The 16,578-nt window shown below is 46.8% G+C and overlaps 1 protein-coding gene across 1 annotated transcript in view; it reads left to right on the forward strand.

Annotated features, from left to right (window-relative positions):
- The window catches only part of PCSK2 (proprotein convertase subtilisin/kexin type 2), a 61,392-nt gene extending 53,656 nt beyond the window's left edge, over window positions 1-7,736 (forward strand). The window contains exon 3 of the mRNA XM_048506441.1: window positions 7,596-7,736. Within this exon, the coding sequence (XP_048362398.1) occupies window positions 7,596-7,736 (141 nt within the window). The remainder of the gene's footprint in view (window positions 1-7,595) is intronic.
- The last annotated feature ends 8,842 nt before the right edge of the window (window positions 7,737-16,578 follow it).

The raw sequence follows: 16,578 nt of genomic DNA on the forward strand, positions 1-16,578 counted from the left end.
GATGATGATGATGATGATGATGATGTTGTCAGACCTTGGGTCTGGAAACCACGGAAACTGTAGATTTGTTCTAAAGCCTTTATTTCAGAGCATGGGTAACATTGTCAAAGAGGAATCTGGCGATTCCAACGCAAACTATATCCCATTGCCCCCTCCCACCAAGCCAAACGGTTCCTACTGTCCCTCTACAAACTACAAACATTTACTACAAAGCATTGCGAGCCAGGGGACAGTTCACACTTTCCTGCGATAAGATCTGTGTCTGGGAAGTCCAGGGGGGTGCGAGGGGAGGGCATCGGACCTTCGTCCAGTATCAAAGAATGGTGAACCACCTCCCCCTGATCTGCCTACCATCCATCACTGACAGGCTCAGTCCTGACATTCCGCCTTTTTAAGACCTCCCTCCAGGTTGGTCAGGGTAAGCCTGGTGAAAACCTTTCACTAAACGGGGGGCTTGCACATGTCCCGAGTCCACCCATTCATTGTTGATTTTGCCTGAGTGACTTTGTCTTTCAAAATAGTGACTGGCCTAGGATTTAAATTTGAGGAGCCCATGACTGCATCAAGAGGGGATAAGAAATGCTCCTGTCACATGCGAAAAATCAATGCTTTCTTAAATGGGGAATGTTTTCCGAAAAGAACTGGAGGGTTCCATGTGTGAATGCCTGAAGACAAGCAGCCTCCTGACTCTACCCCACGGAATGCTTGGGCTCTTAGTTACATTTTCTTTTCTTTGGAAAATGCAGCTTTCTGCACCTAACAGGTTTCTCTGCCGCTGGTGTCTCAATGCTATCAGAGGCCTGTTTCGCAATCTGCAATGTCTCTGAGGCTGTAGCACTTTGGTCGCATTATGAGAAGATGAGACTTGCTGGAAAAGACAATAATGCTAGGAAAGGTGAAAGGCAGGAAGAGAAGAGGAAAGCCCAATGTGAGATCTCGGCAAGGCTGCTAACATTTTGGAGTGCATTGATTCAGAGGGTCGCCATGAGCCAGAAGTGACTTGATGGCAGTTGTGTTCAAATTTTCATTTATTCTGCCTTAAGATTCCTCTACTTAAATTAGAGTTGAGTTCAGTAGCACCTTAGAGACAGTCGTCCCAATGTATTGCGGGGGAGGGGGGGAGGTAGTTGAGTGATAGATGGGGACGACTTTCACAGCCAGAATCAACTGGCTGTTGTGAGTATTCCTGGTTGTAGGGCCAGAAGCTACCAAACCATGGTTACCTGGCTTGTAAAAACCCACAACGGCCAGCGGATGTATCTTTTCTTGACTAAAGTTTGAGTTTCTTAGGCAGAGTCCACACAGGCCAAAAACAGTGCCCCTGGAACACTAAAAACACCGTTCCAGGGGCATGGTTCGCATGGCTGCTACCTTCACAATGAGGTAGTGCCATGCTTCCTGCCCCCACTGGGTCAGAAAGGCTGTTTCCGTGCCTCGCTCATTGAGAAACAGCATTTCCCTACTGGCGCCATGGGGATGGGGAGGCATGCCCACGCTGCCCTTTAACCCCCGGGGGTCGAAGAGCAGTGTGGGTGTGCCTCCCTGTCCCTGCGGAGCTCTGCAGGAAGAGAAGGTAAGTGTGGGGAAAGAAAATGGAGGTGCCTCTGGGCAGAGGCGCCCCTGTGGGCAGCGGCCACTCTGGGGTTGCTTGCACCTCAGCATGCGAATGGCCCTGGGACTCCACCGGCACTATATATGCCAGTTGGACACCACTGTAGGGGCCCATGTGGAATTCACTTTAGAATTCACTTTAATTCCCAGAACTTCCTCAACTGCCCCCCCCCCCCACACACACACAATTGTGCATGTTTCTTCTGTTAACTCTTAACCTCAGGCCAAGTTTTTATTGGATCTAATACTACAGGAAAGAACAATTAAACTCTGAACGGGTCTGGGGAAATGGTTCTGTTTTTTATCTTGTAAGAAATTATGTGATCACACGTACAGTTCCCCCTACGTTTTCAGACCAATAACGTTCTCTTTGGAAAATACCTTCAAGCACAACGGTTTCCATCTCCTTGAATTAAACTTTTTTTTTCATTAGATGAATTTCCCTAAAGCATTCCTTGGCCCTGAGTCACAAAGCGAATGACAAGAGACTGAAATAGGTGCGAGGAAAGATTTTCAAGGTACCGTTGAACCCAGTTCTCCAGATGGAGAATGGAAACATATAGGCTGGATCCAACCAGCTTTTCCACTGCCAACAAAAAGTCTATGTTGGGTACATAAGTTGACAAAAGGCATATGGGACGAGGGCTTCCGAAATCCGAGAGGAAATAAGTGAGAAACAAGGAGAGGAAATAAATGAGACTGAGGGGGGAAACTGGCTGAATCTAATCAGTTTCAATGAGAAAAGGAATGAGTGCGTGTGTGCCATCAAAACCCAGCAGATCTATGGCGACCTCATATGTTTTCAAGGCAGAGACAATCAATCAGAGGTTGTTTGCCATTGCCTGCCTCTGCAAAGTCTTCCTTGGTGGTTTTCCATCCAAGTGGTGCTGCGCATTCGGACAAAGCCATTTTTCTGTATTTTTCGGGTCACATTAGCCGTACCGCCATTTAAAAAAATGGGGGAACCCCTTCCCTCATCCCTTCCCTCTCCCCCGCACCTGTTGAATGCAACCTCTTTGGTCCACATGAACTTGGAGACAGCAGAGAGCTAAATGCTGGGCTTGGCTCAGCTGGGCTCAGCGTTCAGCTCGGCAACAGGGCCTCTGAAGTCCAGGTGTATTTCATGTAGACTTCAGAGGTGTAGATTCGCAAGGCGGTAGAGAAGCAAGGTCGCTATGCAAAGGCAGGCAGTGACAAACCATTTCTGCCATGACCTGGATGGCTCAGGTCAGCAGTGGCGTAGTGGCTAAGAGCAGTGGCTAAGAGCAGGTGCACTCTGATCTGGAGGAACCGGGTTTGATTCCCAGCTCTGCCGCTTGAGTTGTGGAGGCTTATCTGGGGAATTCAAATTAGCCTGTACACTCCCACACACGCCAGCTGGGTGACCTTGGGTTACTCACAGCTTTTCGGAGCTCTCTCAGCCCCACCTACCTCACAGGGTGTTTGTTGTGAGGGGGGAAGGGCAAGGAGATTGTAAGCCCCTTTGAGTCTCCTGCAGGAGAGAAAGGGGGGATATAAATCCAAACTCTTCTTCTTCTTCTTCTTCTTCTTCTTCTTCTTCTTCTTCTTCTTCTTCTTCTTCTTCTTCTTCTTCTTCTTCTTCTTCTTCTTCTTCTTCTTCTTCTTCTTCTTCTTCAACCTAGCCCAGGGGTGGCCAACCTATGGCACCCCAGATGTTCATGGACTACAATTCCCATCAGCCCCTGCCAGCACGGTCAATTGGCCATGCTGGCGGGGGCTGATGGGAATTGTAGTCCATGAATATCTGGAGTGCCATAGGTTGGCCACCCCTGACCTAGCCCAATCTGATCAGATCTCAGAAGCTAAGCAGGGTTGGCCAAACCTAGTAATTGGATGACAGACCACCAAGGAAGTCCAGGGGCTGCTTTGCAGAGGCAGGCAATGGCAAACCACCCTGAATGTCTCTTGCCTTGAAAACCCCACTGGGTCACCATGAGTTAGCTGTGTCTTGATGGTACTTTCCAGACATGCACAATACTCTCACAAGATTTCTTTCTCTCTCTCTCCAGATGTATTGCCATCCTCCCAGAGCAGCAAAAACAGTGTTTGCCTGCTCAAAATAGAAATCCAGGTCTGGCTGTGTGATCCTTGTTGCTGTTTACTGCTGTTGATGTTCTTCTTCTGCACACAATATTTATTGTACCAAGCAATGAAACAATCAAGGGAGGCAGGAATACAATTCAGAGGAAAATAGATCAGTTTCTACATGTCATGGTTGTGAACGATACAAAGAATACAGATCTCTAAACAGACCAAATGGTGAGGTTTTAACATAGGCCCTTTCCCCACTCACCGTCGACCACCCTTGCTGCGTGCTACTCTCAGCGCGCGTCATTTCTGGTGCGCTCCCGGGCTTCCCCACGAAAGGCATGCCTGCTTTGAGGACGCCAGGAATGATGCGCACTGAGGGGGCGTGAGAGCGGCAGCATCGGGGCGGCTGCGCTGTCACCACCCTTGTAGTGGGGAGTGCCGCCGGACCCCGTGCTATTTGGCAAGAGTAGCGCGCAGCAAACGCTGAGTGGGGAAAGGGCCATAAATGTTAGATCACAGTTTATACTAAAAAAATGAAATTTTAAACCACCAAGGAAGTCCAGGTTCACTAGGCAGAGGCAGGCAATGGCAAATCCACCTCTGCTGTGGCCTCAGGGTTGCTAAGCTTCTGGTAGCGGATGGATATCTGCTCGGATTACAATTGATCTCCAGTTGACGGAGATCCATCCAACTGGAGAAAGTGGCTGCTTTGGAAGACGGACTCTATGGCATTATACCACACTGAATTCCCTCCCCTCCTCAAGCCCCACCCTCCCCTGGCTCCGCCCCAAAAATCTCCAGGTATTTCTGAATCCAGAGCTGGCAACTCTACTCAGTGGTGGACCGGCAAGGGGAAAAGGGGGGTGCATCGCACACTGGGTGCATGCCTGGGGGGGTGGGAAATCCCCTGCCCCTTCCCCCTTTTCCTTGCTACCCCCAAGCAGGCCCCCTGCGCCCCTCCCCCTTTCCACACTTACCTTAGTTCCTTTTCTTTTTCTAGTATGTTTTCAGGATGAAAAAAGCGACCTATTTACAGTTCAGGCTCAAAAACAGTCTGAGGAACTACAGTTCCCAGGAGATCTTGGGGCTCACAAGGTCTCCTGGGAAGTATAGTTCCTTAGGCCATTTGTAGCCTGAACTGTGAAGAGGCCGCTTTTTTCAGCTCTGAAAATCCCTAGAAAAAGAAAAGAAACAAATAGCATCTTGAAAAGAGTGAGGGGTGCTGCAAGGGGAAGGGCGCCGCAGGGTGTGTGTGTGTGGAAAAAACACACTGCGCACCAGGCGCAGTTTGGCCCAGCCACACCTCTCACTCTACCTGACCTGGATGGACCAGGCTAGCCTGATCTCGTCGGATCTCAGAAGCTAACAGGGTCTGCCGCCCTGGTTAGTGCTTGGATGGGAGATGACCAAGGAAGTTCAGGGTTGCAACAAAGAGGCAGGTGATAGCAAACCTCCTCTTTTCCCTTGAAATCCCTACAGGATTGCAATGAGTTGGCTGTGCCTTGATCCCCTTTTATAGAACACACAGACACTCAATCCACTATCAAACGTACCACGTTAAGGACAAACAGTCCTCTGCAGGCATCACGGTGACATTCTGTTCATCCATTGCAGGAGCTCTCCAAGCTGCATGTTTTGGGCACATGATATGCACAACCTGGTAATACCGAACTTGGGTGATGCATGGATTTTTCATAAGGGTTTTCATTCATGCAAACCGACCCTGGAAAATCAGTGTTTTTGGTTTGAATGAAAGGCAGTAGTATCCATGCAGTGTCCAAATCAACATTTTGGGGGGATTGTGTGGCTCTGGTTTCGTGCCAGAATCCACGTGCTCCTGATAAGCACAATTTCTGGGCTTTCACAAAGCGTTAATGGAATGCCGTTATCATGTCTGCAGTGGCTTTGTTTTTCTGGATAAAGAACAGATTGTGGGGGAAATATCTGCCTTTACAAATCGAGCCTGGGATGCTAAGTACATCATGTACCATGGCATTATTATGGGTTTGGGGATGAGGGCCAGGACAGGCAAGTTGCCATTGGCATTGCCACCCCTCTGTTAGTGGTATTTCACTGGGACGCTCCAAAGAACCTGCTGGGTGATTTTATATCTCTGCTTTGCATCATTATCAATGCTATCCTGTACCTATGGACTTCAATGGACTTATATTATTAAGACGGTCACACCTCTCAGAACTGAACTGATCTATAATACTTTGAAATTATGAAGTGTTATGATAAAGCCTGGTCGAAATAACAACCAGTCCAGAGGTGATATTGCCTATTGTATATTTTCTTTGTAAAGGCAGTTGGTCTACTACATACTCTAACCCACAGGTGTCAAACTCGTGGCCCTCCAGATGTTATGGACTACAGTTCCCATCATCCCCTGCCAGCATCATGCTGGCAGGGGATGATGGGAACTGTAGTCCGTAACATCTGGAGGGCCCCGAGTTTGACACCCATGCTCTAACCTGTTGTATATTTTCTTTGTAAAGGCGGTTGGCCTAAAACATATTTCTCTTGTATACATTAAATTATTGTGAAGGCATCTGGGAGAGGGGGCGATGAGACTTCTAGTTCCTCAGAGCACCCAGGTGGCAGGGTGCCTGGTTGCTCTGGGTCTCTGAAAGCCCCCATGCTCCCCCTCTGGAGGTGTTTCTGGGGAAAATGGCACCCGGGCCAACAACTGCCCTGGGCAACCCCCCCCAACACCCCCCCCCACTTAGCAGCTTGGCAGTGAGGTAAGTGGGGTGCGGGAGGAGCTGGTGCCGGTGGGCGTCTCAGGAGACCGTGGCTCGATGCCTGAGCCACCTGCCACTGAGCCATGGCCTCAGGCCATCTCCTGCCATCTGGTCTGCAGCCACCCAGCACAAAAGGAGCCACTGGGTGGCCATTTCCTTCTCCCCCTTGCCGACCTGGCTCGGACGAGCTGAGTTGGCACGTGGGAGGTGCAGGGCAGGGGCAAAATCGTGCCATCTCCTCCTCCCCCACACTGACCCAGCTTGGATGAGCCAGGGCAGCTCGGGGAAGGTGTGAGGGGGCGCAAAATTGCCCCCACACCCTTCCTCCCCCACGCCAACACCACCGGTTCGCCAAACTCAACCAAAAATTCGGTACAGGTTCTGCAGAACCAGCGCAAACCAGCTGAATCCCACCACAACATAGGCTCTGGGAACTGATTACTTCATCGTGCATACTTGAGTGTGTTATAAAATATGGAGCAAAAAAAAGAAGAGTGAATTTGACAACATTGTGTTTAATTTTGATTTTATTGAACAAGCATATCGCATGTGAATTTCAACATTTCAACTCTAATTGTAGTCCTAGGCGGTGGGTTTCTCCCACAAGTTGTTTCTCACCTTCTCAACACGGTTGACTTTGATTGGTTGATTCGTTCCGTGCTGCCAGTTCACTGATCTTGTCTGTAGAAAGAGGCTGACAGAAAGGGTTGCTGTTGGGCTCGGCAACAGCCTTTTCCATGGAAGTTGCTGGGGAGTATGAATTTATGTGTGATAGAGATAGAGAGGAGGGCATTATAGCAGCAAGCCGCCTGATGTACACAAGGTCATTTACATGTACAAATGGCACATGTACACAGGTCTTTGTGTGATCAGGAATCCTGTTCATTTTAGACTTCCAGTTGCTCAGGAGAGGTGTCCTGTTCCATCCCCCCACCTCCTATAGTGTAAAATTGTCCCTACAATTGTATGAAAAAGACAAGGCTGATCTTCTTTTGCTGGGGAGGGGTGAAGAGGTCCTTTCCTCTCCTTTGACTGGTCAAGCAGAAGTGATCCTGGGTCACAAAATCTGGCATCTCTTACTGCCAGGCAGTATTCTAGGTGTCAGGAGTAGAGCGAGGGGGAACTGCACCTAGGGCATGCCTGTGTCCTCTGAACCTGTCATGCCCCGCTCACCCCCTCCTGCCCCAGAATGCCCCAGAACATCACGTCCCTTCCATGCCCCAGCCACGCCCCCATACAGGCATGCACCCGGGGCGTTGCACCCCATCCTGTCCCATTGCCGCTACGCCACTGCTGGGTGTAAAAAGAGACAACTTGGCTTCTATGTAAAAAATTTAGCACATAGAAAAATTGTGAAGGCAGCAGAACAACGCAAAGCAACGTCTTCATTTGCTTTTGTATTACCAGAAGGGGAATTCAAAAAGAAAAGAAAAGGAAGGGAGAAAAAAGACACCCTATCCTTTTCTTTTTGTTCTACCGTGCCTGTAGGTATGTAGGATGGTAATGAATTTGGATAATTCAATGAGATGACAGGAGTGGTATTTCTTTCCCCCGGGGAAGCCGAATTCTGTGAGCGTTGGCTTCCTTACGAAATGGAAACACGTCGGAAGGGACCGGATGCTCAGTTCTCTTTGATCGCGAGGCCTTTTCTTGCCTGTACCCTCTGCCACCTCAGCATGTGAGCGTTTCTGGAAGGCCTTTGTGTCCTCCTGAAGATGCTTTTCTAGCTGTTTTTTTTTAAAAAAGATACAACACTGTAATGAGAGGCTCTGTGCAAAGGAGACTTTCGCGCTTGCACAGAACCAGATGTCTGCTATTTATAAGCGTCTGTTTTTCATTACGTTGAGGTGGCGCCGCAGGGGAGACATGGGCGTGCAAACGCCCACCCAGAAAGCTGTCGTGCCATCCTCCTATCTGGCAGATTTCCACCATGGAATGTGAATTTGCAAAGGAGAGTGTTTGGTGTGTCTGCTGGGTGGCACGCCGAGAAGATATGAAACGGCAGGGTCTTCACTCTGATGGCACGGGATATATTCTGCTCTGGTCACATCCTCTCAAGATACTTTTTTCCATGTGTTAGGGATCAAATAAAACAGTACTTATGGATGCTATGGAGCCTGTGGGCGGCTGTGGGCCAATTGGCCATGCTGGTAGGGGCTGATGGGATTTGTAGTCCATGAACATCTGGAGAGCTGCAGGTTGCAGACCCCTGACCTAGCACATAGCTAGGGGGTAAAGAATAGCTGGGGAAAGCAATGCCCAACTACCCCACAAAAACGTCTTGCCTATGAAATCACTGCTTTTGCAGTGGTACCCCAGGGTTGGATATGACTGAAGGGGAAACTTTACCTTTTAACTCACTAAGGAAATGGCCAAATCCATTCCCTATCCACTTTTAAATGATGCGGACAGTACGACAGAGACGGTGACCACATCTGAGGCTAAAAAGCACAGCTGAGCATCTCTGTTTTACCACCTTGAAACTTTACGAATGTTGTGACTTCAAGGTACTGGGCGTCGATCTGAAATGGCCAGAGATGTTAAAAGTTACCTCAGGGATGAATTGATGTGCCCAGTCTGGGATCAAGCTAAACAGAATGGCCCCTCAGATCTGGCCACTGCGAATGATAATAGGAGGGGAAGGCGATTATAAGCTGCTTTGAGACTCCTTAGAGGTAGAGAATAGGGACACATAAAAACCAGTTTTTCCGCCCCTTCTTCGCCTTTTCCCCTCCTGTCCAGGTCCAACCCGAGTGCCCCCCATGCTAATGTGGAACAGTGCACCCCCCCATGTTAGTACTTCTGTGGCACAGCATGGCCCTACTTTGGCAGCAACCAAATGAGAGCATTTCTATGGAGTTAAAGAGACAGCTCAACCCAGGTTACCTAAAGTATGGCCCTTTCCGCACTTACCTTTGTCCGAGGGTTGCTGCGCGCAATTCCCAGCGCGCACAATTCCTGGTGCGTGCCCCGGCTTCCCCACGACCCCACGCTCTGCACGGGGTCATCAAAAGGCACCATTTCAAAAGGCGCCAGGAATTACGCACACTGAGGGGGCGCGAGAGAGGCAGTGTCGGGGCGGCTGCGTTCTCGCCGTCCCTGAAGTGGGGAGTGCAGCTGGACCCCGCGTTACTTGAGGAGAGTAGCGCGGGGCTTAAGGTAAGTGGGGAAAGGGCCTATGTTAAGCAATCTCAAGGATACAGAGCCACTATGGTGTAGTAGTGGTTTTGGTAGTGGCTAAAATATTTTGTAAGTAAATACATGCTATTGTGGTTACCATCCTGTGCAAATGATGCCCAGAAGGCACAACCGCAAACCCTGGGTATGATGCAGCCAAAATTAAGCACTTGTAAATCCCTCTGATTTTTTTGAAAGACTTTTAAGTATGTGCAATATTTCTTTCTGCATAGTTGAGAACTGGCTTCATTTCCACTCTGTCGAGCAAAGACTCCTTGCATCATCTCTCATGGTATCTGAATGGTAAAATGTATTCTCTGAACAAATTTTGGGTTAGAATCCTCGCCTTCCAAATTGCTTTGCAGAGGCTGCATCTTCCTTGCTATAGGTCTCAAACCTCACTTGCACATTGCTGCTAGGGGCTGGGACTTCCATTCTTGCTTGCCAGAACAAGCAAGGAGGAGAAAGATGAGGTATAAAGGAAGCACATAAATAAAGGAGCACGGTAGTATCCACTTTAACTGTTTTCCAGCAAAAGAGAGCCAGCATGGTGAAGTCAGTGGTGGGATCCAAAAATTTTAGTAACAGGTTCCCATGGTGGTGGGATTTAAACAGTGGCGTAGTGCCAATGGGGCTGGGCGGGGCACAACGGGGGCGGGGCTGGACATCCCAGGGGCGGGGCATTAATAATTTCTCTGTTACTGTAAAAAACTCTTACTGTAAAAAAAAAGTTCCTAATTTCCAGCTGGTATCTTTCTGTCCATAATTTAAACTCATTATAGCAAGTCCTATCGTCTACTGCCAACAGAAACAACGACTTCTCCTCTAATTGACTGCCTGTCAAATGCTTAATACTTTCAAATGCTTAATTTTGTTTCTAGAAATCAAAAGAAGGATACTTTCCTTAAACAAGGAACTTTACCATATTTCTAAAACATGTTTTTAAAACAGCCCAACAGGGAGAATTATCCCGTTTTCTACCTTCGCTAACCAGCCACATAGGAAACAACAGGACTTTATGATTTTTGGATCTAATGGAATTTCTAATGGAAAAGCAGACCCAATTAGTAACCCCCTCTCGGCACACACAAATACTTAGTAACCCATGCTCGGGAACCAGATTCTCAGGTTCATAATCATCACATTTTATTAATGATGATATAATTAAGTTGGAGAAGGCCAGGCGGTGAGGAATTGTTTCCATTTTGGAACAGTAATTTACTATACTGGAGAAAAAGGAAGGGGAGGATTTTGAAACATTTGACTCAACCTTGCTGTGACAACCAATGACAGAAAAGGAGACAGGGAGCACTGAATATATCCAACCAGACCTCGGGTGAAAAGGAACAGCCAATCAAAATGTGGGAAGATCAGCATGGCTGCGAGGATTCATTTCTGTGTGCTTTCGAAGCTACACATGCTTTGTACAATTTTTTAAAAGTGTTTTCATGCAAACGAGCCTACACAATTCTAATTGTTTGCCTGCGCTCAAATCACTTCCTGATCGGATAAAAGGCACACATGCAAACATAAAAAGGGAAAACGGGTTCATTATAATTATTGTAACTTGTTATAAGTATGCTATGTGGAATCCACCATTGCGAAGTTATTGTGTGGCGGGGTATATTGGTGGGGTATATGTTTTGTCCCCCACACAGGGTGAGACACAGATAAATGATTTCCTCTCCATGCAAATCTTTCAAGATATACCTAAGCTTAATTTTCTTCCACATAGTTCCCTTTTCTCCTTCTGAATTGGGTATCTTGTGTCAAAGTTGGTTTATTTGACTCATTGCCCTCAGAGGTGGGGAATCGATCCCCTTACTTGGACCAGCTGGACTGATTGATCGATTGAACCATTTCTCTTCGAGTTGTCTTGTAAATGATACAAGGCTTGGAGAGTGCTGGACTGCAGATTTATCTCAAAGATGTTTAAAAGCTGGCATTTTGTAGCAATTACTCTGAGTGTATGGGCATGAGTGTAAATTGCTAGAAAATGCTCAGACGACGGCAAAGTCAAATGAATTCTAGAAAGCATGGCAAAGCTCTGAAATATAATTATAGTTTGTGGTCACCGTGGACCGGGTGTATGTGTGTTTCTGGTAACATTCAGCCTCGTTTACTGTAAAAGGTTGTACATAAAGCTTCCTTTGAAGACTTGTAAAAAATTTCAGCTGGGCAAGCATATTTATTTTATTTATGACTTTTTAGCGCACCTTATACAAAGGTCTCTAGGCGGCTCACAATAAAATCAGAATAATAAAACATACCAATAAATAAATGATAGATAAAATAGTGTTACCGCGCTGCCTGGGTAACTTTTATTCTCCCAGATTCGGCAGCTCTCAGCAGCGCAGAGGAACAGAAACAGGACCCGACACAGCGAGAATAGTGAGAATAAAAATGAGTTTATTGAGATGCTGACCTACGTGTCAGCATCTCCACACCATGGCAACTGTGCTGCCTAGCAGCTTTACAGCAACTTTTATACACAGTCTCCCACCCGGGAAATCTGGGAGGGTACAGGACAACCTACAATCATTCATTCACAAATACATGGGAACCAATCATTCATCTACATATACATAGGAACCAATTAGAGTCCAGAGGACAGTCCCTTCTCGAATTTCGTGGCAGAAGCAGGGCGAGGCGATGACTTAGGCACAGGCGGGAAAAACACAAAAGTCTTTTGGGTGCTTGGGGCCAGGAAACGAAACCTAACGACGACAGCACCCTTATCTGCCTGGTGGTGGGATTAAGGCAGATGGATGTGTTTCTTCCGGGGTCCCTTTTGTCAAACATCCATCCATGGTTTTTGAAAATTAAAGGGACATGCCCAGTTGGAGCAGGGGTGGATTCCTGCCTTGAGTAAAGGAGGTTCCATGCAGATACGAATACAAGATACGACTGCAATACCTACTTTCTACCTAATACAACTTATTCCTATCTAACTTATAAAGAAATAAGACATAATTTCACCTTTATTAAACAGTAAAATCAGAAATGGAATAATTCATTTCTGACTCCGCTATCAATAGTAACAATCAAATGTGACAACCAAAACATCATAAAGTTAAAATCAATGCCCACTCCCCCCCCCGCCCTCCCGACCAGCAGCTGCAGAGGGGTGTCTAAGGAGGCTAACCAAATACCTAGACAAAGAAGTTGCCTAGGTATACAGAAGTCAGCTTTTGAAACAAATCTGCAGGAGAGCAAGGTAAAGGGTCACCATTTTATTAAAGGAAAAATAGAAGCATACAATAATCGAAGAAGCAGAACACACATGCAGTTCTGGGATATAAGCAGTATTGAGGGGATAGGTTGGGAATAGCAGAGGAATTGGGGAAATTTCTGCTGGACAAAGGAGAGTCTTGCCTTTCCAGGGAGAGACAAGAGAGAGAGTCACACAAAACTTAAGTGTTGGTACATTAGTGGCTAAGCTGGCTGTGCTCCAAAGGGGGAAGGGAGCTGATTAAATTACAGCTGTAAAACAATGACAGTGTAAATAAGGCAGTCTTTAGAAAGAAATTAGTCAGAGGAAGAAGTTTGGGCAAATACAGCAGCAAGTCTTTTGTCTTAGGAGGGCTGGTACTGATGGGCTGGAGACCCTTTCCAAGCCAGAGGCATCATTCTCTCTTAACCCCTTTAGGAAGGGTGTGAGGCAAGTATTTTGCAAGGCAGATATGGGCAAAGGCAAGTCCAGACACACAGTGGCGTAGCGACCAGGGGACATGGCATGGGCATGGCGTGGGCATTCTGGAGGCATTCCGGGGCATGGTGAGTGGGGGTGTGGCTGGGGTACAGGGCACACACATGCCCTGGTTGCAGTTCCCCCTCACTATGGCTCTGCAGACACACTAGCCAATGTAGAGAATGGGCTCCCCATTTTGGCAAGGCACTGTTAGATACCCCAAGTGTTGGCAGGATAGGTAGAGATGCTGGTGTCTTAAAACAGAGCCCCCCACCCACTATGAGTTTGTCTGGTAACATGCCAAGCCCAAAAGGCCCAAAAATTTTCAATGTAGTTTATCTAGATTTTTAGGCTGGATTTTAATAATTACAATTATTACAATTATTACAATTATTACAATTGTTTAAATTGTTATTTAATTGAATTGTGTATGTTTCCTGTTGTTGTAAGCCGCTCTGAGCCCTTGTGGAGAGGGCGGCATATAAATCTAAATAAATAAAAGTGGTTGTTGAAGGTTTTCTGGGTTGTGTGGCCATGGTCTGGTGGATCTTGTTCCTAACTTTTCGCCAGTCAGACTCTCGAACGTGGAAATAACAGAGACCGTAGGAAAGTCCTAAAGCAGTTTATTTCTTGCAACACGAAGAGTAACAATAGAAAGCAGGATCTGAGCTAGAGAGCTCAGATCCAGGAACTATATCCTTTAACCCTCCCGTTTCGCCCCATACCAAATGTCCACTGCAGTTTCTACAACAATTGCACTAAAGAGTTTCAAAGAACCTGGGAACCTTTCACACCTCTTTGTAGCTGGGCTGGTGCCAGGAGGTTGCCAGGAAGGGAAGAGGGAAACAGGAAAGCATTTACAGGAAAACATTTGCAATTCACACACAGCAGGACATCTAGGTACTGACAGGCATGGTCCTGACATCGCCTGCATCTGTGGCTGGCATCTTCAGAGATGTATCACAGAGAGAAGTCTGTTACACACTGTGTCCAGTGAGAACGGAATGTTTAGTGGGGTATATATTGTCCATAGTCCCAGGGTGGGGAACCAATCAGTAAGTGTTTGGGTATAATTGTTATGCAAAGGTGTGGTTGACTGCATTGCATTGTGGGTGGGGGTTTTCAGACCAGGGAGTGATTCACATTTGTATTCCCGGCAACAGTAACAGTCTTAGTGAATGAAAACCCTGTGTCTAGATGGAGTCCATTGTCCATGAACCCAGCATGCCCTTGGCCTTTGATTCTGGTGTTTTTAAGTACTGGTAGCCAAATTTTGTTAATTCTCAGAGTCTCTTCCTACTTGTTGAAGTTTTCTTGGTGTTTGTGGATTTCAATGGCTTCCCTGTGTAGTCTGACATAGTAACCTTCCGAGTTGTCCAGAATTTTAGTGTTTTCAAATAGAATGTTAGAAAGAAAGAAAGAAAGAAAGAAAGAAAGAAAGAAAGAAAGAAAGAAAGAAAGAAAGAAAGAAAGAAAGAAAGAAAGAAAGAAAGAAAGAAAGAAAGAAAGAAAGAAAGAAAGAAAGAAAGAAAAGGTTTGCCATCCCTGCCCTAGACCTTGAACTCAGCCTCGGTTCTAACACCTAAGCTACAATAAACACAGACACTATAACCTGTTGCTTTAAAATCAGGACAAAAGTTGTCTTTTCCTTTTGACTAAATCAGTTCATAGGAAAAGGAATAAGGCTATTTTTAAAGTATCTTTTTCTCTGTATTGAAGTCTCTGTTGCCCAAAGCTAGCTGTGGGTGGATTTCTGGCTGTCACATTGTCTCTGCGCAGTAGGCGTATTCTCCTTAAGTGCAGGTTTTTAAACCCAAGCCAGGCGCTAAGAATCAAACATAACTCCACCATGACAACTTCCTTCTATTATGATATCTTAAGGCGGCTTCATGGAAGCGTTGGTTCCTTTTGAGGAGAAACTATTTCAAAACAGGTATGCACATTAAAAATATATATACATCATTATGCAGTCGATTAAGAGCCGAACTAGGAAGGGCTACAGAGTGCAGAAGTGATGCTTCAGAGCCCCAGAAATATTTCAGACTGATATTCAGGGCCTGGGGTGGAGAACTTGTTAATTCTTCAGAGTGTGTCTCAAGAGGAATTAAGGACTCTTACAGGACACTCCAGTGGAAAGACCTGTGTGCGGAGAGAAATGGGGAAAATGAGAATGGTGGGAGTGATTAGAAACCAAGCTCAAGGTAAAAAGGTAGAGTCTGAACTTGTTTTGTTTTTTTTGTTTTCCACAGTCTTCATTTGAAGACTGACATGCCTCAGTTTCCCTACCCTTAGGGCCAGCTCGACTGCGAGACCATCCTAGCCAATTGCCAAGGGCAGGGGTTCCACAATCTTTTTGAACCTGTAGGCACATCTGGAAGTCTGACAAAGCATGGTGGGCACAGATGCAAAATGGCTGCTAAAAATGGCTGCCATGTAGGGTTGACAGATGGATTGGCTAACGCCTGAAGAGTTGGGGCGTGGGGTGGAACATGAGGAGGGTGGGTTTGGGGAGGGAAGGGACTTCAGTGGAGTATAAGTTTGACTTAGTCAAACTTCCAAACTGGCATTTGGCTACTGTCATGGCCCCTCCCATTTGAGGAAGAGTTAACTGAGTCTTGCAGAGAGATGCCAGCTGAATCAGCAGAGCCTGAACCAGTACAAACTTCTGGCTCAGAGCCAATTAGCAGGGCTAAAGAAGATTCTAGCAGCTCTGGGGCTCGGCATTGCAGACAGATGCAAGTCGGCATTGTAGACAGAGATTGAGACTGGTCTTAAAGGAGAGGCACTGCTCAGCAAGACTGCAGGCTAGACAGTACCCAGAGTCTTTGCAACAGTAGTCCCAGGCATCACTGCTGTCTCCAGACCTGACTGACAATGGACCGGCTCCTGACCTTGATTCCTGGATTCTCCTGGTTGCTGTATATATTCCTGGCAATTGACTTCTGGCCTGATTGACTTCTCTTTGGACTCTCCCATGGACTTTGCAACCTTGGACTTTATTCTTTGCTGAACTGCCAGCAGCCAGCCCTGAGTCTCCTCAGTACTGTGTGTTGCTGTGGCAGCATGCCAGCCCTGCCCAGCCTGCACACGAACTGATCTCTGTCACCTAAAGATTGGTAACTCTGCTATCCCTACCTGGAGATTGGCAACTCCACTGTCACAGGAAGCAGAGCCAGCCATAACTCACACAGTTACAATTTTTGTGTTGTGGTGACAGCTGCGGCCAAAGATCTTTTTTAAAAAATCTGCAAAGCCAATCAAATCTCCAATTGCCAATCAGATGTCTTGCTGGGCAAAACNCCC

The sequence above is a fragment of the Sphaerodactylus townsendi genome, linkage group LG01, assembly GCF_021028975.2.
Source record: "Sphaerodactylus townsendi isolate TG3544 linkage group LG01, MPM_Stown_v2.3, whole genome shotgun sequence".
NCBI lineage: Eukaryota > Metazoa > Chordata > Lepidosauria > Squamata > Sphaerodactylidae > Sphaerodactylus > Sphaerodactylus townsendi.